This window comes from Ostrinia nubilalis, chromosome 11, assembly GCF_963855985.1.
Source record: "Ostrinia nubilalis chromosome 11, ilOstNubi1.1, whole genome shotgun sequence".
In the NCBI taxonomy this organism is placed as follows: domain Eukaryota; kingdom Metazoa; phylum Arthropoda; class Insecta; order Lepidoptera; family Crambidae; genus Ostrinia; species Ostrinia nubilalis.
In genome coordinates this window covers 16,337,010-16,362,857 of record NC_087098.1, presented here as the reverse complement: position 1 = coordinate 16,362,857, position 25,848 = coordinate 16,337,010, and the positions used below count along the sequence as shown (strand labels likewise).

At 40.6% G+C, this 25,848-nt stretch overlaps 1 protein-coding gene across 1 annotated transcript in view; it reads right to left on the bottom strand.

Moving 5' to 3' along the window:
• Nucleotides 1-1,481: 1,481 nt before the first annotated feature.
• The window catches only part of LOC135076005 (tetratricopeptide repeat protein 7B-like), a gene marked incomplete at its 5' end in the record, with an annotated part of 29,596 nt that continues 5,229 nt past the window's right edge, over nt 1,482-25,848 (bottom strand). Inside the window, 8 exons of the mRNA XM_063970451.1 lie at nt 1,482-1,696; nt 3,169-3,274; nt 4,383-4,464; nt 18,439-18,577; nt 19,506-19,653; nt 23,477-23,680; nt 24,347-24,496; nt 25,572-25,688. Coding sequence (XP_063826521.1) covers nt 1,482-1,696; nt 3,169-3,274; nt 4,383-4,464; nt 18,439-18,577; nt 19,506-19,653; nt 23,477-23,680; nt 24,347-24,496; nt 25,572-25,688 — 1,161 coding nt within the window. The remainder of the gene's footprint in view (nt 1,697-3,168; nt 3,275-4,382; nt 4,465-18,438; nt 18,578-19,505; nt 19,654-23,476; nt 23,681-24,346; nt 24,497-25,571; nt 25,689-25,848) is intronic.

Sequence of the window (25,848 nt, the reverse complement as noted above, 5' to 3'; positions counted from 1 at the left end):
CAGTTGTAATAGGTGCTATTGCAAAAAATGTTTAGTCTGATGTGCTTGACGACTGGTATGTCTTTTCTAAAACACTTTTTGAAAAGCCTTCACCGAGATTTTGAGGCCAATAATAAATCTGGAGTTTCCAAAAAAACACTGACCTCAATATATCGCTCAGCATTGCGCACTACTTTCACTTATTAGAACATTATTTTTTATTACGTAGATAAGGTTACGTTGACAACCATGTTTATCAGTTACAATTATTATTTAAATTAAATGTAATGCAAATAAATGATTTGATTTGAAATAATAATGTTTCAATGTCCTCCCAATGAGAACTATAACATCAGATACATATTTTGAAAAGGTGCTAAATTATGGTACTGTATTTTTTATTCGGTATTTTTGTCATTTCGTTTGGTGATAATTGTTTTTAAGTGCATATTCTTTTAGGATATTTATTTTTACTAAAAGTAACGTATTGTACCTACAATTTGTAACTCAGGCACAACCTCGACAGTATATTTTTATGGAAATTAGATTGACGTGGATTTTTTTTATTACTGCAATTTTGAAGTGTTGGCGCGTAACGTAAACTTCAACAAATAGTTTTGAGAATTATTTTTTTACACTTTTCTTGCATTTTTTGAGAAATGATATTTTTATGTTTTCAAGAAAAGATTTTTTAACAAATTGTTTCAAGTACTTGATAAGTCATCTAAACGTTTCGTATACATAAACCTCGGAGGGTTTTATCAAGACATTAGATAATTTAAAATTTTTGTGACGTTAAAAATTAAATAAGTATTTAATTTTATCAGAATTACGAATGGAAATTTACAGCAAAAATTGAGGGTTATTATTATTCGATATTATAAAAGTTTTATTTACATAGATATTAATCGTTAATAACGTTTGAGATAACATTCAGTTTTGTGAGATTTGGCAGTGTTACATTAAATATATTTAGAAATAAAATAACAATATTTATTTATAAACTTTGTATAGACGAAACTTGATTATTGACGATCGTTTTGAAAGAAGTGATTTAAGACGGAGGCGCCGCTTTTATTTTTTTTTTATAAATTTTGAGATGACTAGTATTTTTCATGGTATACAACGCCAGTTAGCATATTGTGATTATTTTACGGATGGCAAGAACATATTTTTGTTTTTGATAAAATTATTTACGGGTTTCACACTATCAATATGAGGTTCACATCACGATTGTCTATATTCTATATCAATACGGCCGGGTCCACACGTCGTCGGCGGTGTCGTCTCCTACGATCCGGCATCGGCGATCTCCACCGGTCGACGCGTCACGATCGCATCGGACGGCCGGAGAATACGGCGGCGTCACAAAACAAAACACGGCGACATACAAACGTTTACACGTACCGGCACACACTGCACCAGGAGCACGAGCAGCCGGCGCGGGCGCGTCACGAGCCGCGCGAGCGTTGGCCGAGCGCGTTAAAGATATTCAGCTCGCATCACAGGGGCAGGTGCGTGTGTGGCACGGCGGGCGCGTGTGGATGCAGCTGGAGCGCGGCGGCGGCGGCGTCGGCGGCCGCGCCCGCCTCGCCCAGCGCCGCCAGCACCAGCGCCAGCCGCCTCCATGTGTCGGCACGTCCGGGCTCTAGTGCCGCCGCTTCGCGTAACGATTTCTCTGCTAGTCGCAGCCAGCCCAGGTTGTAGTATGCCGCACCTGACGACGTATATTAAAGCATATGTATGAGCATATTTTATTCCCGTCACGACTTCTGTGTGACGAGGAATGACGGCTCGACGACAACAAAATCAGTAAAGATAAAAAGTCCAATGACCGTCCGCAAAGAAATTAATCAGAAGAAAAATAGGAAGAGTTCGAACTTAAGGCTGGTTTTAGAGTCACGCTGACGCACGCTGACCGTCAGCGCTGACAGCCGAAATGTTCTGTCAGCGCCGACGATCAGCGAGCGGTCAGTGCGATTCTAAAACCCGCCTAAGAATCGACTCGCTTTCTGTACCGAATGGATGACACAGAGCAGATAACATACTACAATAGGTTTTGGGAAAAGATATTCACTGCGGACAGTAACCTTTTACAATGAAAACTGAATCAATTAATACAGGCCGTATTAGGAAAAAAAAATTGGCACTACAAAATACACATGTTGACTTCTTGGCGGGAATCTGCATACTACAATAGGTTTTGGGAAAAGATATTCACTGCGGACAGTAACCTTTTACAATGAAAACTGAATCAATTAATACAGGCCGTATTAGGAAAAAAAAATTGGCACTACAAAATACACATGTTGACTTCTTGGCGGGAATCTGAAGCGTCATGTTAGCGGTTTTGTTTTATTTCCTCAAATTCGTGTTTGGGCGACTATTAATGTGTAATAATGGTGGATTATTAACCATTAAGTGTTCGTGAACGTGCATGAGTGTGGGCAAGTGAAGCAGGACAGTGCATCGTGATTCTTCTGGTTCTCTCAAGTTGTCCATAGGAGGTCTCAGTAAAGCACCACAACTTTACTGAGACTCAAAGGGTGGGAAGGGGTTTCATCTATCATCCTTCATTATATCATTACTTGATCTCATTTTGTAACTCGTATCACCAGGCCTGTTCATCTCCGCGAGTTTACATCGAAAACAAAACACGCACGATGGCCCACCTACAGGATACTATTCGACAAGGCCTCACATACGAGCGAACATTGACTTACGCACGCGTATTCTTGTGTATAGTGGAAGAAAATGGTGTACTAAATACTGTGCAGTATTTAACTGCTTAAAAAATTATAAAAACACAGAATGTACTTTTTTAAGTTGCCTCAAGACACTGAGAGGTAAATAAGTAGTTAATATTATACGCAGTTTGGCACCTCACGTCACATCATTTTACCGAAGTCAGCCCTATAGCTTCGGCGCAGTGCCGATCACTGACGTTTGTCAACAAATTGGTGCTTGACTCTTGAGACAAGCTAAATTACACCATATTGTTAATGACATTGAGCATACATTTTTTTAAATACCTTCGCGAAGTAAAACTTCTGTACGTAGTACTTATTATTATTCTGTGGTATCACCTATAAATTTGAAAATTGCACAAACCAAGTCGACTTCGACGTGTATTGCCATCATCAAAAAAGAAGAAGAATACACATGTCATGTCAGAGTGGGGTGACTGACCTAGCTCGACGATGCTGTCGAGGTGCGTGGGGTGTATGGCGAGCGCGTTCTGGAAGCACTGCCGCGCCTCCTGCCACTCGCCGCTCGCCGCGTGCACTCGCCCGCGCTGCACGTAAAACATAGTAGAATAATAATATAATATGGAACTTACAAAAAGCCTACATTGTACCCCTGGTTCTCTCTAGTACGGGTGTTATACCCAAACACTTACACCATAGCCTCAAATATATTGATCTTCCGGAAAATAGTTTTGTCACAATGCAAAAAGCAGCTATACTAAACACCTGCAGAATAGTACGGCGTTTTCTTCAAGATGAGCCTGCTGCCTCAGTGGGCCCATCGTAATACAAATATTTTAAAATCATCTAGGGATTAGTTACTTGGCCATGCCCGTAGCTGATCTTATATTACCAGCCCTTAAAGCTGAGATAAAAAAACACAAACATATAAATAATAATAATAATAAATGATTCTTTATTCAAGTTACTAGGACTCAGTTTATTAATAACAATTGCACTTAAAAACTATGTTAGTTGAGTTGAAACAGATGTAAAATTGAATTCAGATTAAGATTTAGAATTGAAATAAGTATTATAATAAATTATACTCATTTCAATTCCAAACCCACAAGTGTGAGGTTATGCATTACATGAGTCATCCCCGCTTCACTCCATAGGCTGTGTCACAGCAATGCCTCACGTACACACAATCCAACCTGCTCGCAATCATGGTCAGGATGCTGTCATAATCATAAAGGTGAATGCGAAAGAGATATAAAATCTATACTTAAAATAAATCTGTAGAGAGGTCAATTCTGTACATGAAATATATTTTCAAAATAACTATCAGGGGGTGATTAGTGATCGATACTGATGCCAAAATGCAATCAGTAAAATTTTTGTCTGTCTGTGTCCGTCTGTATGTTCCTTATAGAAACAAAAACTACTTGACGGATTTTAACGAAACTTGGTACAATTATTCTTCATACTCCTGGGCAGGTTATTTATTTATTTATTTATTTATTCATTTGCAATAACTACTATATAGTTATAGTATACTTAGGAATTCCCACGGGAACAGGAATTAGCGGGAAAATCCTTTTGTATGAAAAATCTAAACCGCTCAAGACAGATAAAGGGGGTATAACGGGATCCACGCGTACGAAGTCGCGGGCGGCCGCTAGTACAGAATAAAACATAAGTAAGGGTACTCACGGTGTATAAAACTAAATGACTAAAGGGTGTGAGCGCCGCCGCTTCGCTGACGCAGCCCGCCGCCGCGCTCACTCGACCTAACCTGAAATGTAATAATAATGTTTACTTTTTTCAATGACCCGTAGCGTAGCACGTATTTTAAAGGTTCAACGTCAGACAAAGAGCTTGTGGCGTGCTATGCTCAGAGTTTCCCTATATGATCGAATCAGAAATGAGGAGATTGATAGGAAACCCAAAGTAACCGATATTTCCCACAGAATTGGCAAACTTAAGTGGCAGGGGCGGGGCACATAGCTCGTAGAGTCGGCCACTGAGGCCGAAAAGTTTTCGAGTGGCGACCACGGGCTGAAGACGTAGTGTAAGGATGGGAGCTCGGGAGAATCATAAAAAAGAAAAAAAGAAAATAAAGAATAAAGAAAAAAAATCTTAAAGGGCGAAGGGACGGGAGGCGACAGGATCGCCTTAAGTTTTGCGCCAAAATCTCGTTACGGATCCAGCCGTGGTGGCACCTCTTGTATATCAAGTACAGTCCAAATAGTGCAGCAATCGCCAGCATGGTGCATATCAGCGTCAGCACGATACTGTAATGTGGGGACCGGGAGTTGACAATGAAAGAGTCTATACTGTGCGATGCTAGTATATTTGAGTGGGGCAGTTTACGCAGCAACGTCAAATATACAGGGTGTCCCAAAAACAATGGATAACCCTGTAACCATCGATAGGCCTCGCCATGATCTCCCTAACGTCCATTTTTGACCCCAGTAAAAATATCACCGTTTTCAAGATTTTTAAGTTTATGTGCATTTTTAGAAAATTGCCACCTGCGATTACTTTTTTTCATGCCATTTCTACAAATGAGGATACTTTTCAATCTAGTTTTTTTCCTTATCACAAGGGATAGTTGGGCTATCAAAAGAAAAGATCAAAGTTCAACAAACTAGTTTGAAAATATGAAAATTTTAAGAAATTGCAGAAGAGAAGGAAAAATTAATTCATTGTCTTGCACTTTTGATCAGCCATCGTGTAAAAAAAATGTAGGAAGACCATCGTGCCCATTACCTTAAAAACTTCCTTAGTTAATTGAGATTCTAAAAAGGTATCACAAGCCTATGTATCCTGTATTATTTTTATCTTATGGCTACTTGAATAGCAACTAGTATGAAAACTGCAAAAATGAGTTTTTCTCGTAATAGTTAAACTAGGACTGCATAGTGGCATTAAATACAAATGGATAATTTTTAGCGTAGGAATTTAAATAAAGCAACATTTTATCATCATCATCATCATCATTTTAGCCGTAGGACGTCCACTGCTGAACATAGGCCTGTACCCTAATGATTTTCATAATGACCGCTTGGTAGCGGCCTGCATACAGCACCTTCCTGCTTATCTCTATGAGGTCGTCGGTCCACTTTGTAGGTGGACGTCCTACGATGCGCTCTCCGGTACGTAGCCTCCACTTGAACCCTGCTGCCTCAGTTCTGCGAACTACTGTGCCTTGCCCTTTGCCACTTCAGCTTGCTGATCCGTCGGGCTATGTCAGCGACTTTAGTTCGTTTACAGGTCTCCTAATTTCTGATACGGTTTCGTAAAGAAACCCGAGCATAGCCCCTTCCATAGCACGCTGTGCAAAAAAAAAATCCACGTTTCCGAGCCGTGTATCATCACGCCCAAGTAACATTTTACTCCATTTAAGAGTTCACATTTAGTTCCAATGTGTACTTAAAGCATTAGTACAGTTCACTCGTGATGTATAAGCTGTATTATTGCAATTAATTACACCTATACCTGTCTAAGGGACTTATAGGAGTGTAGACTAGTGTAGAGTTATACTTTTATACGATTGTTGGTGTTATAATACTCTAACAACTATCCTTTAGTCAGCCGTCTGACTAAGAGCATTATAGGAGGGTAAAGATACGGCAACCGCTGTTTAACGGCCTACTTGTACGATGTTATAGAGCTAGCATTTTAAGAGAACACACGTGGTCATTTATAAAGCCAAAGGCTGTTATGTTTACTTGTTTTAGACTGTTATACAGCTAGTAGCTGTAGTAGGACTTGTTTGTGTTAATAAAATAACCTTTTTTTACTATCTGTACAAAAGTGTTTCAATGGTTTGCATGTGCACTGTAGGCTGTTAAAAGGACTATATGTGTTGTCCATTAACATCAATAGCAGTTTATTTGTCCACAAGTACTACTCTTATTTGCTTTAAGCTGAAAATGAATGTGAATGTGATATTCTATTACACTTTTCCCCAAGCCTGTTTTTAGTTGTATTTATGGTGGTTCTGTACATGATGCAGAGGAAAATATTATGCCTGAACCTGAAAGTTCCCTTCAAAATATACAGATATCAGAGTGTGATGATTGCAGTTCTAGTGATAGTGAATACAATTTTGATTTAGACAATTATTTAACCTTTAGCAAAAAAATAAGAACATGGGCTATTGAAAATCGTATTCCTCATTCCGCTTTGAATAAATTGTCAGGCATAATAAACGAATTTAAACCGGGAACACTACCGTCTGATACTTTAGGTATTCATACTTGACTATTAGTACCTGGGCTAGGCGATTTAACGGACATTAATAATTTTTATTGCGGATCTCTAAAATTTCAGTATTTGAAAGAATTAAAGATACACAATTGACCTGAACTAGGTACATCTTAAAGCTGTACATAAGTTCACATTAGAATAAATTTATAGACATTAGCGCTGTAGTGGTACAAATGTGGAACTTAATATAGATAACAGCATTCTAACAGAACACATGTGAACCTAATAACGCTCACCGCATTAAATTGGAGTTATAACAGTTCACATAGCCGTATTTCATTTCCACCATTTTGTTCTACATAACCTAAAATATTTACCAAATAAATCTCCAAAATTAATGCAGATTTATCACAAAATTCGCAGATAGAGCGATTGAGTTTTGGTTTCATGTTATAATTAATTACCGTAGTATAATTATAATGCCAATACAATATCAAAAACTGAAAATTGTAGATTTCCTCTCAGCCAGTTTTAAATATTTTAAAATGAATATCGCGTTTTTACAGAGGCGCGTAAATATTTTAGCTGTAAATATGTATACATTTCACGATAAAGTTGCATTCCCAATGGCATTAACATTATTCAGTATCTAAAACCCGTGTTATTATTTGCATAAATGATTATATTATCCGCCCGAGTTGTTTCCTCTTGGCACTCACGTACAAATACCAAACTAATATTAAAATGTGGAAATAATTTAGGACACACGTGAACTTTATGTAGCATTGGAGTACTTTTGTCGGACTTTATAACTTTGAAAGCTGTGCATTTAGCCACTTGTTACTCTTTATTGTCCTCACGTACGTTGTATGGTTCACACTGCGTCCCATATAGTGCCGTAAGTCAGCCTTAAGTACGATGTTACTACTTAAACTGCTATTATAATGCTATTATACTGCTAATGTACAGCCATAGTGAACTTAAAGCTGTCTAATTTGTGCCCAAACTGGTTCTATAAAAGCATTATAGCAAGCTATACAGCTCGTATACAGCTGACATACACAGCTTGTGGAGTACATGTGAACGACTATTGAACTCTTAAATGGAGTAAAATGTTACTTGGGCGGGCATCTGTCTATAGGCACATTTATAAGGTGTAAAACAAAAATTAAGTAATCACAAAAACGCAGAACGGACGGCCAATGGGGCAACAGGGTTCAAGTGGAGGCTACGTACCGGAAAGCGCATCGTAGGACGTCCACCTACAAAGTGAACCGACGACCTCATAATGGTAAGCAGGAAGGTGCTGGATGCAGGCCGCTACCAAGCGGTCATTATGAAAATCATTGGGGTACAGGCCTATGTTCAGCAGTGGACGTCCTATGACTGAAATGATGATGATGATGATGATAAAATGTTGCTTTATTAAAATTCCTACGCTAAAAGTTATCCATTTGTATTTAATGCCACTATGCAGTCTTAGTTTAACTATTACGAGAAAAACTCATTTTTGCAGTTTTCATACTAGTTGCTATTCAAGTAGCCATAAGATAAAAATGATACAGAATACATAAGCTTGTGATACCTTTTCAGAATCTCAATTAACCAATGAAGTTTTTAAGGTAATGGGCACGATGGTCTTCCTACATTTTTTTTACACGATGGCTGATCAAAAGTGCAAGACAATGAATTAATTTTTCCTTCTTCTCTGCAATTTCTTAAAATTTTCGTACTTTTAAACTAGTTTGTTGAATTTTAATCTTTTATTTTGATAGCCCAACTATCCCTTGTGATAAGGAAAAAAACTAGATTGAAAAGTATCCTCATTTGTAGAAATGGCATGAGAAAAAGTAATCGCAGGTGGCAATTTTCTAAAAATGCACAAAAACTTAAAAATCTTGAAAACGGTGATATTTTTACTGGGGTCAAAATTGGACGTTAGGGAGACCATGGCGAGGCCTATCGATGGTTACAGGGTTATCCATTGTTTTTGGGACACCCTGTATAGGTTTGGCGCGTACACATACTACACCTCCCCCCTTTTTAAAAGAAAAAAAATTGGTTTACAATATTTTTTCAAATATTAAATTTAGTTACAACAGTTCAAAACAAAACATCAAAATACATTAAAATCCGAGAAAAACTCTATTTCAAATGATCATAATTTTCATTACAAATCATAATTGTAAAAAGTAATTGAACATAAAAAAAACCAAAAGTTTACAGACCACAAAATATTTTTTATTTTTTTTTATTTTTAACATTCATATTTTTAGAGAAAAGGAAATACATTAATGAGTTAACTAATTATAGCCTGACCAGGAACATAAAAACCCTGGCATAGAGGCGCATCAATTGCATTTGATAGTGCAACACTGAGTACAGTCGTACCTGTGTTAAATTAATAGGCTAACTTTATGTATCAGGATTCAGGATTACGGGCTAATTTAATATTTTCATAAATTAACGAAAACATATTATTATAGGTAATCTGGTTTAAATAAATTAAATGAAGCCATCAATCGAGATAGTAGGATTTATTTTATTATTCATCAATAATCAAATTCAGAACTTGAATATTCAACTGCAATGTCTGCTCATGAAGGCTTCAAACTCGGTACTTCTTTCCCAATTCCATAAAATTCAACACTTAGAAAGTGACAAAAAACTTTAAAATAGGTAGTTGAAACAAACCACAGCTAATTTTCATAGTGGACTGTACTATACGATAAACATGTCAGTCAATTTGACAACCTTTGTTGGAAACATTATTCAATGAAAATATTGTCCGAACCCTTGGTATTTCTCTTCGACAAATACTTTTACACATTGTGAACCACTTTTCTTTCACGACTATAAAAAGATTTTAGCAATTTCATTCACAAAATCAATTGCGCACATTTAAAATAAAGTTTGTTTACACTTTGACAGCAATAGACTGACATGCAAGGTGACATGTCAATGAAGTTTTTAGTTATTGTTGCCATTAAAAGAAATTAGTACCATTAGATTTCCGCAACATGGCGAGGGTTTTTATGTTCCTGGTCAGGCTATAAGAAAATTCCACATAAACTGATATTTGAATAGGATGATTTTTAGACTATCAAACATAAACAGAAAAACAGATTTTGAATGATGTTACAGTATTAATTAAATATTTAGATGTTGTAAAAGATTTCATTACTTCCAAATTAACAAAACACTCAATATTTAAATTTAAAGTAAATGTTAGAAATACACAAAGTATTTGAAAATAATTTACATCACTTTTTAAATTCTCATTCAAATTTTACTTTACATAGTTTTACAGTTTACAGTTTTCTACAAAATTTTCTTTAAAAATAATTGTTTCAAAGGTTCAAATATCAACACAAAAATTACACATCGCAAAGTTTTCTTACTTACGATCTACAGAATATAAAATATTATTACTGAAAGTATTACATATTATAGTAGTTGGGTCAAATTAATTATAATGTTAATAATTGATACTAAAATTATTTACTGTTTAATTTATAAAACACACATACTACAAAATATGTCATTTCAGTTTTGTAAAATTTTCAATAACCTTGTTTATCATGATAAAATGATGATAGATTCTACAGATTAGACACAATTTGATGCATTTCATATTTAATTTCTGACACATTTACCATTTTATTTATTTTAACTATCGTAAACATGATATCAAGTATTTGTAATGTTCATAGTATTATTTTAAACAAATAAAATTGTGTAGTGGGATCCTAATATTGGTAACTTAATATAACATTACTCTTAAACTATCCCAAAATATTATTCTCAAATTATCAATTCTACAAATGTTAAAATTATTATTACATCAGTTCTATGACTTCAAAATTGTATCGAAACAATTAAAACTGAAATATTCATAACTTTGCCATTTACTTTCCATATTTAACAATGATAAATACAGGGTGTCCCAAAAACAATGGATAACCCTGTAACCATCGATAGGCCTCGCCATGATCTCCCTAACGTCCATTTTTGACCCCAGTAAAAATATCACCGTTTTCAAGATTTTTAAGTTTTTGTGCATTTTTAGAAAATTGCCACCTGCGATTACTTTTTCTCATGCCATTTCTACAAATGAGGATACTTTTCAATCTAGTTTTTTTTCTTATCACAAGGGATAGTTGGGCTATCAAAAGAAAAGATTAAAGTTCAACAGACTAGTTTGAAAGTATGAAAATTTTAGGAAATTGCAGAAGAGAAGGAAAAATTAATTCATTGTCTTGCACTTTTGATCAGCCATCGTGTAAAAAAAATGTAGGGAGACCATCGTGCCCATTATCTTAAAAACTTCCTTGGTTAATTGAGATTCTAAAAAGGTATCACAGGCCTATGTATTCTGTATTATTTTTATCTTATGGCTACTTGAATAGCAACTAGTATGAAAACTGCAAAAATGAGTTTTTCTCGTAATAGTTAAACTAGGACTGCATAGTGGCATTAAATACAAATGGATAATTTTTAGCGTAGGAATTTAAATAAAGAAACATTTTACCGTCATCATCATCATCATTTCAGCCATAGGACGTCCACTGCTGAACATAGGCCTGTACCCTAATGATTTTCATAATGACCGCTTGGTAGCGGCCTGCATACAGCACCTTCCTGCTTATCTTTATGAGGTCGTCGGTCCACTTTGTAGGTGGACGTCCTACGATGCGCTCTCCGGTACGTAGCCTCCACTTGAACGCTGCCTCAGTTCTGCGAACTACTGTGCCTTGCCCTTTGCCACTTCAGCTTGCTGATCCGTCGGGCTATGTCAGCGACTTTAGTTCGTTTACAGGTCTCCTAATTTCTGATACGGTTTCGTAAAGAAACCCGAGCATAGCCCCTTCCATAGCACGCTGTGCAAAAAATCCACGTTTCCGAGCCGTGTGCCATCACGGGTATCTGTCTATAGGGACATTTATAAGGTGTAAAACAAAAATTAAGTAATCACAAAAACGCAGAACGGACGGCCAATGGGGCAACAGGGTTCAAGTGGAGGCTACGTACCGGAAAGCGCATCGTAGGACGTCCACCTACAAAGTGGACCGACGACCTCATAAAGGTAAGCAGGAAGGTGCTGGATGCAGGCCGCTACCAAGCGGTCATTATGAAAATCATTGGGATACAGGCCTATGTTCAGCAGTGGACGTCCTATGGCTGAAATGATGATGATGATGACGATAAAATGTTGCTTTATTTAAATTCCTACGCTAAAAATTATCCATTTGTATTTAATGCCACTATGCAGTCCTAGTTTAACTATTACGAGAAAAACTCATTTTTGCAGTTTTCATACTAGTTGCTATTCAAGTAGCCATAAGATAAAAATAATACAGAATACATAGGCTTGTGATACCTTTTTAGAATCTCAATTAACCAAGGAAGTTTTTAAGATAATGGGCACGATGGTCTCCCTACATTTTTTTTACACGATGGCTGATCAAAAGTGCTAGACAATGAATTAATTTTTCCTTCTTCTCTGCAATTTGTTAAAATTTTCATACTTTTAAACTAGTTTGTTGAACTTTAATCTTTTTTTTTGATAGCCCAACTATCCCTTGTGATAAGGAAAAAAACTAGATTGAAAAGTATCCTCATTTGTAGAAATGGCATGAGAAAAAGTAATCGCAGGTGGCAATTTTCTAAAAATGCACAAAAACTTAAAAATCTTGAAAACGGTGATATTTTTACTGGGGTCAAAATTGGACGTTAGGGAGACCATGGAGAGGCCTATCGATGGTTACAGGGTTATCCATTGTTTTTGGGACACCCTGTATTTCTCAATCATATAACATTGCCTGTAAGGTTTTGCACACACAAAACACAATCTTAACTTTTTTTTTTTTTCTAAACACATCTCAATAAACATAATCTTTCTTACATTCTCCTATATTTATTACCTCTTGGGCATAATCATATCTCTCTTACTTGGCATATTCACTTATTTAGGTAGGTACTACTTTTATTTATTTATTAATATACCTCTTATTGGGTATATGGGCACACATTATTTTATTAAGGCCGGCCGGCTCTATTTTTTTTTCATAACACTTTTTTATTTATTTTATTTTAGGTACAGTCTGTTTATTTTATAGTCGACTTTTTATAAGACATTTTAGTCTTTGTTGCTATGCATAGACTTATTAAGGGTCATGTTTTAAGATCACTCGATCTCCAACTATTTTCACAGAGAGAAACTCGTCTACACCATGATCAAATGAAGGATCTGATACCCTTGACTGTACCTTGTGCCCTTATTTTTTATAAACGAGTCCTCTTTTAAGGTATTTTTGACCTCCAACAGCTTACACAGAGAAATCTCGTTTGCACCATGATCAAACTGAAGGATTCGACGTCGTTTTGTACCTCCTTTTTTTGCCATAATTACCTTTACAACATATTTAATTCTCTTTCATAAACATTCAATTCCAAACAATAAAATCAAACATTTGAATTATTTAGCATAAATGATTTTGTTTACTTGTGGTTGTACGGTCCACTGGTGTTACAAAATATCTCTACTAAAGTATTCCCTATTTCTAAAATAATACTTTCCATTCTACAATCAAAACAATCTATCAATCACATACTTAACATAATCCTTAACATCCATTTATTTCACATTCCTTTTCCACATCGTTCATTCGAATGTAACTAATGCACTCTATTGTTACAAAAGCTTTTTAATACATTCGTACTTTCAATCTACCAAAACTATTCAAAATCTGATTTCTAATTTCTCTCTCGTAATACAAAAATAAATCCATCTATCTCATCAAAAGTTTTCAAAATGTAAATCTTTCTGTAGTATTAGGAACCCACTATAAAACAAAACTTGATAACTATCAAACAAAATCATTCTACATTATTTAACTTGTTCCAAATATGTTAACGTTTAAGATTTCATTAAACAACTAATTCTAAAGAACTGATAAAATGATGTCAGGCAAACAAGTTATTATGTTACAATATCTGTTGTTCATTGCTTTCCCACTAAGGTATAGCTTCATATTACTTTCTGATGAACGTCGCTAACCAAAAATGCTGATGCGGTTACACGTGCAGTCTTGTAAGTAGGTAATGCAATTATTGCGCAATACGACTATCTAAAGTTGTGAACTATGTGAATAGACAAATAATTACAAAAATCGAAAATCCTCTAAAACATACATTGCAATTTACTAGGTACTTAAAATGCGTTGCAAGATAAGTCTCAAAAAATATTTTATGCGAAATATTAATACTGTCAATCAATTTAATAAGAAAGTTACTATTAAAGTTTCTGAATATAAGTCAAAATAAGTATTCAAGTTATGGAATACTTTTTATTATTATAAATAAGTTTTCTTTAATAAAAGTTTAGGTTTTATTCGAAATATACTGTTGTTTTTTTTTAATACTTTAACAATAATACAGGCTCGTAATCATAAATGATGTTAATAATTTAAATGTCGTATTATGTATTTAAAAGAAAGTGATACAGTAAATGAAAACTATGTAATATACTGTAGCTACTACTACTACTATCTAATCCTGATGATAATTATGTATGAAACAAAATCAAATAATATGTGCTAGGTATCTCGAAAAATTTGAAATTAACAAATAAAAATATAAAGTGTTAAAGAATTTACAGGCATTGGTCTAGCTTTAATTGATTGATCATGATTTAAGTAGGTACTCTTTATTTATCAGTAAAACAAAATACTGTCAAATAATAGCTAAAGCGAAAAAAAAAATCGGATTGAGTTTAAATGTTGAACAATGATAATCATAATAATTATTTACATTGATTTTTAGATAAATCATGATAAACTGAACAAAGTTAATAAACGCTGTATTTAGAGTAACTTACATTATTTTTTTTTTTTTTAAATAGTCATTAGTTAAAATGTCAAGTAGTTTAGCTATATCAAATCGATACAATTTATTAAATTAAAAAAATAGGATAAAAATGTAAATTTCATTCAAATAGAATATTTAAAGTTGTGAAATGAAAAGTTGACTGGTAGAAATTGCTCAATATAGTGCAGTGAGCTTAAAAAGATTCTTGTAAATTACAACTAAATCTCTGCTATCGTAAATAAGTCATAGAGTTATTTGAATTAACTAAAAAAAAAGTACGTTTTTGCACATTTATTACAAAGATAAGAAATAAAATTGAAGAATTAAAACTGTTTGAAATTTCAATTGAAAATATGATGTTTAACTTGAAATTTATCGTCTTGAAAAATATAAATAATGCTATGCACATAATAATATTTTTATCAGTTATTTGGCACAGAAATAATGAAATTTAAAACCAACTAACGAAACAGTACAATGACTACGAAGGAATTCGCTGACGAATGTGAACCGCAAATAGCTCGACACTTACTTAGGTACTTTGATAAAATTAATTTCCAATAGTTGAAATTACGATTTGAAAAATGCTTAACCTTGATTAATGTATAAAATTATTTGCCATTAATAAATCAAAACAGAGAATTATGTAATAAAACATTCACAAGACAGCACATTTTAAAATTTAAAACTTAATTGATTCTACATAAATATTTATTGTTACCACTGAAAATTCTAATGACAACCAATATTTTAAAAAAAATATGTGAAATGAACAATTTCAAATACCAATTCTAGTGATATTAAATCTGCAATTAAAACTCTTTTAATTAAGCAAACAAAATTAATTACAATGAACAATTTATAGATAAAGTCTTTAACCAATTTCTTCTAAAAGTATTGAAATTTATAATGAAGTAAACTGCAAATTAATATAAAATATTTAAAAATGTGTTAATAATGTTATAATTTAGGACATTATTCAGACTTCAAAATTACTTAATTTGACCCTTCTACGTTCAATTCTTATTTTCTAAAAAAATACACAAATTACACAGTGGCCACATGTGAATTACAAAATTAGTTATTTAAGTATTTAAAATGTAAATATTTTTTTTTTCATATTCAAAAATAATGTAAAAGTTTAAGAAATACGTAATTTAGTAGGTACTTGCTAATTCTTTAATCTCCTTAACGCGAGCTTCATCATCCGACGGCATCCGGAACCTTGACACGAACTCTCCCAGCAGCCAGCAATTAACCAACATCTGACTCGAACTCTCCCAGCAGCCCAGCACATCACCAAACCTCCATCTGGCACCATCTACGCCCGGCAGCCAGCATTTCCATTTTTCTTAGTTTTAAATCTTCTTAAAATTCTCCGACATTCCATTTATTTCACTTGTTCTTCCAATTCACTGATTTTAATTGATTTCATTTTTCCATTTTAGTCCATTTATTTATACACCAATTTATTTTATTATGTTATTGCACAGCACTGCCCTAAGGCAGCACTGGCAGGGTCGCCATGTAATGTGGGGACCGGGAGTTGACAATGAAAGAGTCTATACTGTGCGATGCTAGTATATTTGAGTGGGGCAGTTTACGCAGCAACGTCAAATATATAGGTTTGGCGCGTACACATACTACAATACTTATATTGGAAATGTGATATTCTGTAGCATTTGACCCTGAGGAATTTTGGGTCAAAAACACCTCGTCTTTTTCTATATTAGACCGGTACATTTTCACTGAATTTACTTGATTTACTTCACTTTTTACTAATAATAATCGTTCTTTATGTTTCGCCCGACCGAACTCCGGCAGACCTCCAAAAATGGCCGGGTCGCCATGTAAGGATGGGAGCTCGGGAGCATAAAGTAAACAATTTCTTCTTAGCTATCTCAGTTTATTAATGAATGATTAAATAGGGATAATCGATATTTATACATACTAATACTGTTACATACTACACACACACTACAGTAGGGTGGCAAGCCCCCCACTAGGCGGATCGACGAAAGGTGGTCTGGTGAAGGTCACGAAAAGTACCTGGATATAGTACAGTATCGGTCGTCGTGGATTTTTTTTTGGATGGCTTTCGTCCAGCAGTGGACGTCATTTGACTGAAACGAACAATTAATGTTGGCTCTACACTCTCGTCAGTCTCGTCCGAGAGCTTTCGCCTAGTCTCGCCCGAATGTCTTGTGAGACAGCCCCATGTGGTGACACAGGAGTGAAAGCAAGCGAGCGACAGCAAGATACCCCAAGAGCGAGAGTTCCCCAGCACTGTATTTCGGCCTGGCCTCTCGACGAGTATGCCGTATACTTAGTCATGGTCATAGTGCGTCGGGTGTGACCTGAGGCAGAGGTCGGCGAGCAGCAGCCAGGCGGCACACTCGCTGTACCTGAGGCAGAGGTCGGCGAGCAGCAGCCAGGCGGCACACTCGCTGTACCTGAGGCAGAGGTCGGCGAGCAGCAGCCAGGCGGCACACTCGCTGTACCTGAGGCAGAGGTCGGCGAGCAGCAGCCAGGCGGCACACTCGCTGTACCTGAGGCAGAGGTCGGCGAGCAGCAGCCAGGCGGCACACTCGCTGTACCTGAGGCAGAGGTCGGCGAGCAGCAGCCAGGCGGCACACTCGCTGTACCTGAGGCAGAGGTCGGCGAGCAGCAGCCAGGCGGCACACTCGCTGTACCTGAGGCAGAGGTCGGCGAGCAGCAGCCAGGCGGCACACTCGCTGTACCTGAGGCAGAGGTCGGCGAGCAGCAGCCAGGCGGCACACTCGCTGTACCTGAGGCAGAGGTCGGCGAGCAGCAGCCACACTCGCTGTACCTGAGGCAGAGGTCGGCGAGCAGCAGCCACACTCGCTGTACCTGAGGCAGAGGTCGGCGAGCAGCAGCCAGGCGGCACACTCGCGGTACCTGAGGCAGAGGTCGGCGAGCAGCAGCCAGGCGGCACACTCGCTGTACCTGAGGCAGAGGTCGGCGAGCAGCAGCCAGGCGGCACACTCGCTGTACCTGAGGCAGAGGTCGGCGAGCAGCAGCCAGGCGGCACACTCGCTGTACCTGAGGCAGAGGTCGGCGAGCAGCAGCCAGGCGGCACACTCGCTGTACCTGAGGCAGAGGTCGGCGAGCAGCAGCCAGGCGGCACACTCGCTGTACCTGAGGCAGAGGTCGGCGAGCAGCAGCCAGGCGGCACACTCGCTGTACCTGAGGCAGAGGTCGGCGAGCAGCAGCCAGGCGGCACACTCGCTGTACCTGAGGCAGAGGTTTTCACCGTGGGAGAGCCACGCTTCGGCATGAATGGGCCGGCTCGACCGGAGTGATACCACGGCCTCACAAAAAACCGGCGTGAAGCAGCGCTTGCGCTGTGTTTCGCCGAGTGAGTGAGGATACCGGAGGCCCAATTGGGGGGGAATGGGATTTAAAAGGTTGGCAGCGCACTTGTGACTTCACTGATGTTGCGGGTGTACATGGGCGACGGCAATTGCTTACCATCAGGTGATCCGTCTGCTCGTTTGCCTCCTATCACATAAAAAAAAAAGCAGCCAGGCGGCACACTCGCGGTACCAGACAGCGGTAAAAGATTATGAGACATGTAGAGGCTCCTTAAGAGCATATGACGATTTGTAAGAACTATTTATTAGTCTAAACAAATAAAGAAATTTTGACTTTGACTTTGACTTACCTGAGGCAGAGGTCGGCGAGCAGCAGCCAGGCCCGGGCGCGCGGCGCGTGGTGCGCACGAGGCCGCTGCGCCGACGACGCCGCGTCCGACAGCGCGCGCTCCACGCGGTACACGCCCGCGCTCTCCGCGCGAATGCTCGCTGCGAACAAAACACGATCTAATAAGGTACTTGACACCATTAAGCCTGATGACACAGTGAAATCGAAAGTTGTTGGGCAACTCTCGCATATTTGGATCAAACCTTAACGGCACGGTTACCATCTGAATACCTTGCTATGAGAACCACCCACAAACTGCGCGGTTATCGCGTGTCTAAACTAGGCCTTAGTGCTTGTTCACGTAGGTACGCGCGGGCGCGGGGGCGGGTGCGGGCGCGGGAAACGTTGCGAGCTCGTGTTCACAACAACCACCAGGCGTTCGCGCGAGTGTGACGTACTATCGTTTCTAGCGACAAGTTCAAACTGGTTGAACTTACCTCACGTCGCGAGTGAAACGCGCGCGCCGCCGCTAGTTTGACATGAACACACACAAACATCTTCACGCGTTGAAATTACCGCGAGCGCTCCGCGCGCGCCAGTCGCTAGCTTGCCCGCTAGTTAGACCGCACGTGCGTTTCGTACGTGAACACTTGGAATCACTACATATTATGTTTGATATTTCGTCACCGCGCCCGCGAGTCAACGTGAACAAGCACTTAAAGTGTGTATCGACGTTGCGCGGTTGCTTCGCGATGCGAGTTTACTCGTTTGAGTGGTAATTCGGCGGCAAGGTAAACGCGTATACACACCGCGAAACCTCGCAATGTCGACAACGCCTTTAAGAAATAATTTCAAGGCACAACTTTTTTTAAAAATACTTCAAATCTAAATCTAAAATAAAATTTAAATCTTCAAATCTACTCATTTATGTTAGCAAAAATGCAACGCCATTATTTCCGCGAATTATTTGCAAATATGTAGTAAAAATTTTCAAATAAAACTTTTGCAAACAAGTGTACACATATTGACACACATCTATGACCGGTCATTGACCTCTCTCGAGTCTCTGAAATGACGTCAATTATTCACCTGCGTCCCTATTGCTATGTGTATCCGCGTGTTGCGAATCCGACAGTGCATCCAGTTCCGTGTAGCCGTTGTGGTCGGCGTCGAGCTCGGCCTCGGCCTCGGCGCTGTTCAGCAGCGACAGAAGCTCCTTTCCCGTTGCCAGCGCCGCCTGCCGACACGGCGGAAAGATTAACTAACGAGAACCTAAGTCGGTGTATGGTCTATTGCTAGCTATACACCTTTCTTGATTATGTTGATTATGAAGAGAATGATTCAAACTCTTTGTTGAATGTAGATATTTATTACTTGATTACGTATAAAGGTACAATAATTGATTAACGAGAGTCGCGGCCACTTGTTAGGCTGCTAAATCGAACACTAAACTTAAAATAATGTAAAACATAAAATATACAGTCGTGGTCAACTAATTAGGGACGTTATTTGACTTAAACACAAGACCGTCTCTCCAGTCCGAAAAAAAAATCTTCACGAGGCTTTGTAGCTTGTGCCTATTAATAACAAGTAATTTGGCTAGTATTCTAAATATTTAAAGGCCAGAAAAGAAACTAGCTAGTTGCGATCAATATTTTTAAAATAAATAAATCATTGCCACCTACACATTTATTGACCTAGGGATGGACAACTAATTAGGGACACGTAACACTTTCACTATAAATGTAAATAAATTGGAAATTATTAAAGTGTTTATTAAATTAGGGACACGTAACACTTTCACTATAAATGTAAATAAAATTAGGGACACGTAACACTTTCACTATAAATGTAAATAAATTGGAAATTATTAAAGTGTTTATTACATAAAAAGTTTTCATTAATAAATATAGAATACAAAACAAAATCATCAAACGTATTTTTATAACCAATATGGTTGGTTTTGTTGGTTATAACCATTTGACATCGGCGCGGCATGGATGCAATCAAATCATTACAGGTTTCTAAAGAAATATTATTCCAAACACCATTAAATGCCACGAAAAGCTGATTTTTAGTGCCAGTACGTTGAGCTGCAACTTTTTCCTTCGTTTCATACCATAAGCTCTATAGGGCTTAAGTCTGAGTTGTTTTCGGGCCAAATGCCAATCTAGTACCGTCACTGACTGTTGCGCTAGGAACGATAAAACAGAGTACGCGGTATGTTTTGGGTCGTTATCGTGTTGAAATGTTCATGAGACTGGTAAGACTTCTTCAGCATACGATAGCATCGTTTTCTCCAATATTTATTTGTAGTGGAATTGCTCAAGTTTAACTTCAGTTCTTTTTATACGTTACACTCTATGTCCAGAAAAACAGCCCCAGATTTTTATATTGCCGCCTGTATGTTTCACCTGCTTCTTTGTTTACTTTGGTATCATTTCGGACTTTACAGGTCGTCGCACGTATTGTCTGTCATCGGATGAAATAAGATTTATCTTGATCTCATCAGAAAACAGCACATTTATCCATTGAGCAAAAGCCTAATGTCCATACTTTCTTGCAAACGCCAATCTTGCTTCTTTGTGTTCCATCTTCAGTAGTGGAACTTTTCGAGGAACTCTTCCTACAAGCTTTGCCTCCACCAGTCGCCTTCTGACGGTCCACGCAGATACTCCAGCAGTCGGTTCTGGTCCAAAAATCTCGCTCTTGATCAGAACGAAACCCTTAAAGGGGTCTCTCTTTGCGAGAGTGACCATTCTGCGATCATCTTGTGGGGTTGTTTTTATTGGCCTCTTCCTTCTAGGCATACTTTCTGTGGTTTCATGATTTTGAAATAAGCCACTGCATCGTAGATTCAAGTTTTTGGAACATTTCAGATGATCTGCAATTTACCGGTATGGCCAACCACACTGAAAAAGATTTATTATAACTTAGCGCATTGTTGCTTTTCTTTCAGCCCATTACCTTTAATAATTTGATGAGTTTTTAACTCGCAAGATAAGAATATCGCTTTTCAAATTGACGCCGAAATTACAAATGAACAGAATAAAAGTTATTACTTTTTATTTTTTTTAATTTAGAAGGAAAAACGTAAGCGTCCCTAATTAGGTGGCCAGACCGTCCGTACCATAATTACCGATTCATGTGATTTGATTAAGATTTTTTATTAAGTTAGTAAGTTTTTTTGTTGTTATTGTATTCTGTTAAATAGAGTACTTGATAGTCAATATGTTTACAAAGTAACAGCCAGTAATATTGAATGAAGCTCACAATAATAGGATATGAACACTTAGTATTGCTTAGTATTCTATCTGTCCCTAATTAGTTGACCACGACTGTATATAAAATTGGGTCAGCCGCGCATAGCAATATATTGCTGATGTTTGCAATTGTACGGTGACGCACCGTACAGTCGGTGAAGTCGACAAACTTAAGGCGATTATCACACTGCACCGCGCTCCGCGGTACGCGGGACGACAGATTTAATCATTTTATGCAAGTACATCAGTTTGTACAGAAAACACGCGCGGCACAACACACTGATAACGCGTCTGCACGCGGGATTCGTTATATGTCGCCACGCGGACCGCAGCGGAGCGCGGTGCAGTGTGATAATGTTGTATTTGTTATGTTGTGTATGTTGTGTCAGCCTATAATTGTTGTTGCATTGTAACTTTGTTCATAATTGTTATTTTTAAGTGTACATGTTGTTATGTAACAATGTTGGTAGACCTAATAAATAAATAATCGCCTAAGTGACAGTGGGTGGGGCTAACTCATAGAACTAATGGCTATTGGGGTAGTATGAGTAAAGTTCTCGAGTGACGCCGCAACGACCGACGAAACGTAGTGTTGTTTAGCCGAGTAGACCGACGATCTGTTGAAGGTCGAAAGCACCTGGGTGCGTGCAGCGCAAGACCGGCCGTTGTGGAAAGCCTTTGCTTAGCAGAAGACATTTTAAGTTGAAATGAAAGATTTGACGCAGGCAAACAACCACAGGAACACTCGTGACGTCACTCGCGGGTAGTGGCGGGTCGCGCGGGTCCCTCGTGACGTCACACTCACCTCGCCACTCTCCCACGTGAGCTGCAGCGCCGCCAGCGCCCACAGCGGCCAGTCGGCGGCGGGGTAGTGGTGGCGCGCGAGGCGGGCGGCGGGTCGCGCGGGACCCTCGTGACGTCACACTCACCTCGCCACTCTCCCACGTGAGCTGCAGCGCCGCCAGCGCCCACAGCGGCCAGTCGGCGGCGGGGTAGTGGTGGCGCGCGAGGCGGGCGGCGGGTCGCGCGGGACCCTCGTGACGTCACACTCACCTCGCCACTCTCCCACGTGAGCTGCAGCGCCGCCAGCGCCCACAGCGGCCAGTCGGCGGCGGGGTAGTGGTGGCGCGCGAGGCGGGCGGCGGCGAGCGCGGGACCCTCGTGACGTCACACTCACCTCGCCACTCTCCCACGTGAGCTGCAGCGCCGCCAGCGCCCACAGCGGCCAGTCGGCGGCGGGGTAGTGGTGGCGCGCGAGGCGGGCGGCGGGTCGCGCGGGACCCTCGTGACGTCACACTCACCTCGCCACTCTCCCACGTGAGCTGCAGCGCCGCCAGCGCCCACAGCGGCCAGTCGGCGGCGGGGTAGTGGTGGCGCGCGAGGCGGGCGGCGGGTCGCGCGGGACCCTCGTGACGTCACACTCACCTCGCCACTCTCCCACGTGAGCTGCAGCGCCGCCAGCGCCCACAGCGGCCAGTCGGCGGCGGGGTAGTGGTGGCGCGCGAGGCGGGCGGCGGGTCGCGCGGGACCCTCGTGACGTCACACTCACCTCGCCACTCTCCCACGTGAGCTGCAGCGCCGCCAGCGCCCACAGCGGCCAGTCGGCGGCGGGGTAGTGGTGGCGCGCGAGGCGGGCGGCGGCGAGCGCGGGACCCTCGTGACGTCACACTCACCTCGCCACTCTCCCACGTGAGCTGCAGCGCCGCCAGCGCCCACAGCGGCCAGTCGGCGGCGGGGTAGTGGTGGCGCGCGAGGCGGGCGGCGGGTCGCGCGGGACCCTCGTGACGTCACACTCACCTCGCCACTCTCCCACGTGAGCTGCAGCGCCGCCAGCGCCCACAGCGGCCAGTCGGCGGCGGGGTAGTGGTGGCGCGCGAGGCGGGCGGCGGCGAGCGCGCGGGGGGCGCGGGGACCGGCGCAGGCGCACGACCACAGCGCTGTGGCGAGGCGCAGGCCGCCACCGCACTCGGCTCGCGCCGCTAGACACGAACGCGTCGCGTCCTGCCACAATCAAAAAAATTTTGGTCCTTCGAGCCGGATACGAATAAAGGAACTTTTTTTTTATACACAACGAGAAAGCTCTTGGCCTATATCTCACCTGATGGTAAATGATGATGCAGGCTGAAGGTGGAAGCGAGCTTCACTCGGAATCCTCAACCACGGAGGAACTGGCTATCTTACCTCTAACTGCCGGATCACAACAATGCTATTAACATTGTTAGCGTTTTGTGACAGACTTAGGTAAGATGGTGGTAGCTAGCCAGGCGGACTTAGAAAAAGCCCTATTACCAACAAAACCGAACAGGAAAATCTGCCCCCACTGGGAATCGAACCCAGGACCTCTGCGTCTGAAGCAGCTGGGCTTACCACTGAGGCGGTAACTTCTTCACATTATCACTGTGCAGGCTCATATTCGGTCGTGAACTCTAACCAGCTATAGTCTGGTCTGTGAGCACGTAGAATTTTGTCCAATGACCCCTAGCTACCCATCCTTATCGCTCGTGCGTAATTATATTGCTATCGCGCTCGCACACTCACTGCGGGCGCGCGTCGCACAGTCGCGACAGCAATATAATTACGCACGAGCGATAAGGATGGGTATCTAGGGGTCATTGGACAAAATTGTACGTGCTCACAGACCGGGCTTTAAAACAACGCTTGTCTCACCATGGCCTCGTTAAGCAGGCCGAGGTACATGTACTGCAGCGCGAGGTAGTAGAAGGCGAGGTGGTCGTTGTCGTCCAGCGACACTGAACGCAGCAGCAGCCGCAGGCTCGTCTCGTTGGCCGACTCCTTGTCGATACGAGAATTTGTCTTCTGCAAAGATATTCATATGTTAGTAGGTGGTCGCCAAGGTGGACCGACGACCTGATAAGGGTAGCAGGAAGGCGCTGGATGCAGGCCGCTACCAACCGTGCGATGTGGAAGTCATTGGGGGAGGCCGATGTTCAGCAGTGGACGTCCTGTGGCTGAAATGATGATGATGATAATGAGGTGGTCGCCCCTGCTACACTCCCTGGTGCAAAATCCCACGCAGTGTAAATACCGAGGCAGAAAGGGAGGAGCTTAAATTAATCTGTAGGCCTAGGATGCACGCCGCGATAAAAATTTATCGCACCAAAGTCAAAATTTCTTTATTTGTTTAGACTAATAAATAGTTCTTACAAATCGTCATTTTGCTCTTAAGGAGCCTCTACATGTCTCATAATCTTTTTACCCTACCAGCGCTTCGAGACCAACATTTGGCAAGTGCTGAGAAGAAGCGCCGCAACAAACTCAGTCACCACTGTCTGCCGGTTAATATAAAAAACCATTTCATAGATTTTAATATTTCATCACGGCGCGCATCGTAGCCCAGTTGGTGTTTGAATAAGTGTCAAAAGGCAAACACCAGTAGGCCTAGAATGCGTAAAAGCGATAAAGCACCGGTGGAGGCCGCGTACCGGAAAACGCAGCGTGGGACGTCCACCCGCAAGGTGGACCGACGACATCATAAACGTAGCAGGAAGGCGCTGGACGCAGGCCGCTACCAACCGGGTAACATGGAAAGCATTGGAGGAGGTCTATGTTCAGCAGTGGATGTCCTATGGCTGAGATGATATAGAACCACCATGAAATGTGATGATATATCCCTATTGAATTTCCAGTGTAACATTTTTTATTGATTGCATCTATTGTCACTGTGTGCACGTTTTTATTATAACTTACTTGCTAAAATAAAACTATTTTTTATTCAATCCAACGATTTATTTCATCCTATTCTAAAGCCAGGTCTGTGAGCACGTAGAATTTTGTCTACGCGCTGTTTTACGCGCGAGCGATAAGGATGGGTAGCTTGGGGTCATTGGACAAAATTCTAGGTGCTCGCAGACCAGACTATAGCGGCACCCACCTGTGCCCTCATTTGATGCCCGATGCCGGCGTAGAGGCAGCAACGCGGCAGCATGGGCCCGTCCTCGCGCTCCTCTATCGCCAGCGCCTCTTCCGCTAGTTCGATGCCTTCTTCTATCTGCGGGCAACGGGGCACTTAGCGATCGTGGAAAAAGTATTTTGAACCTTCTACACTCGACAGCAAATAAATCGCACCACCCGCGACAAGCACTTTCAAACGTATGCATCCCCACTTCACACCAATATTGGTACCATTCAAAAGCCTAGTTCTAAACTTC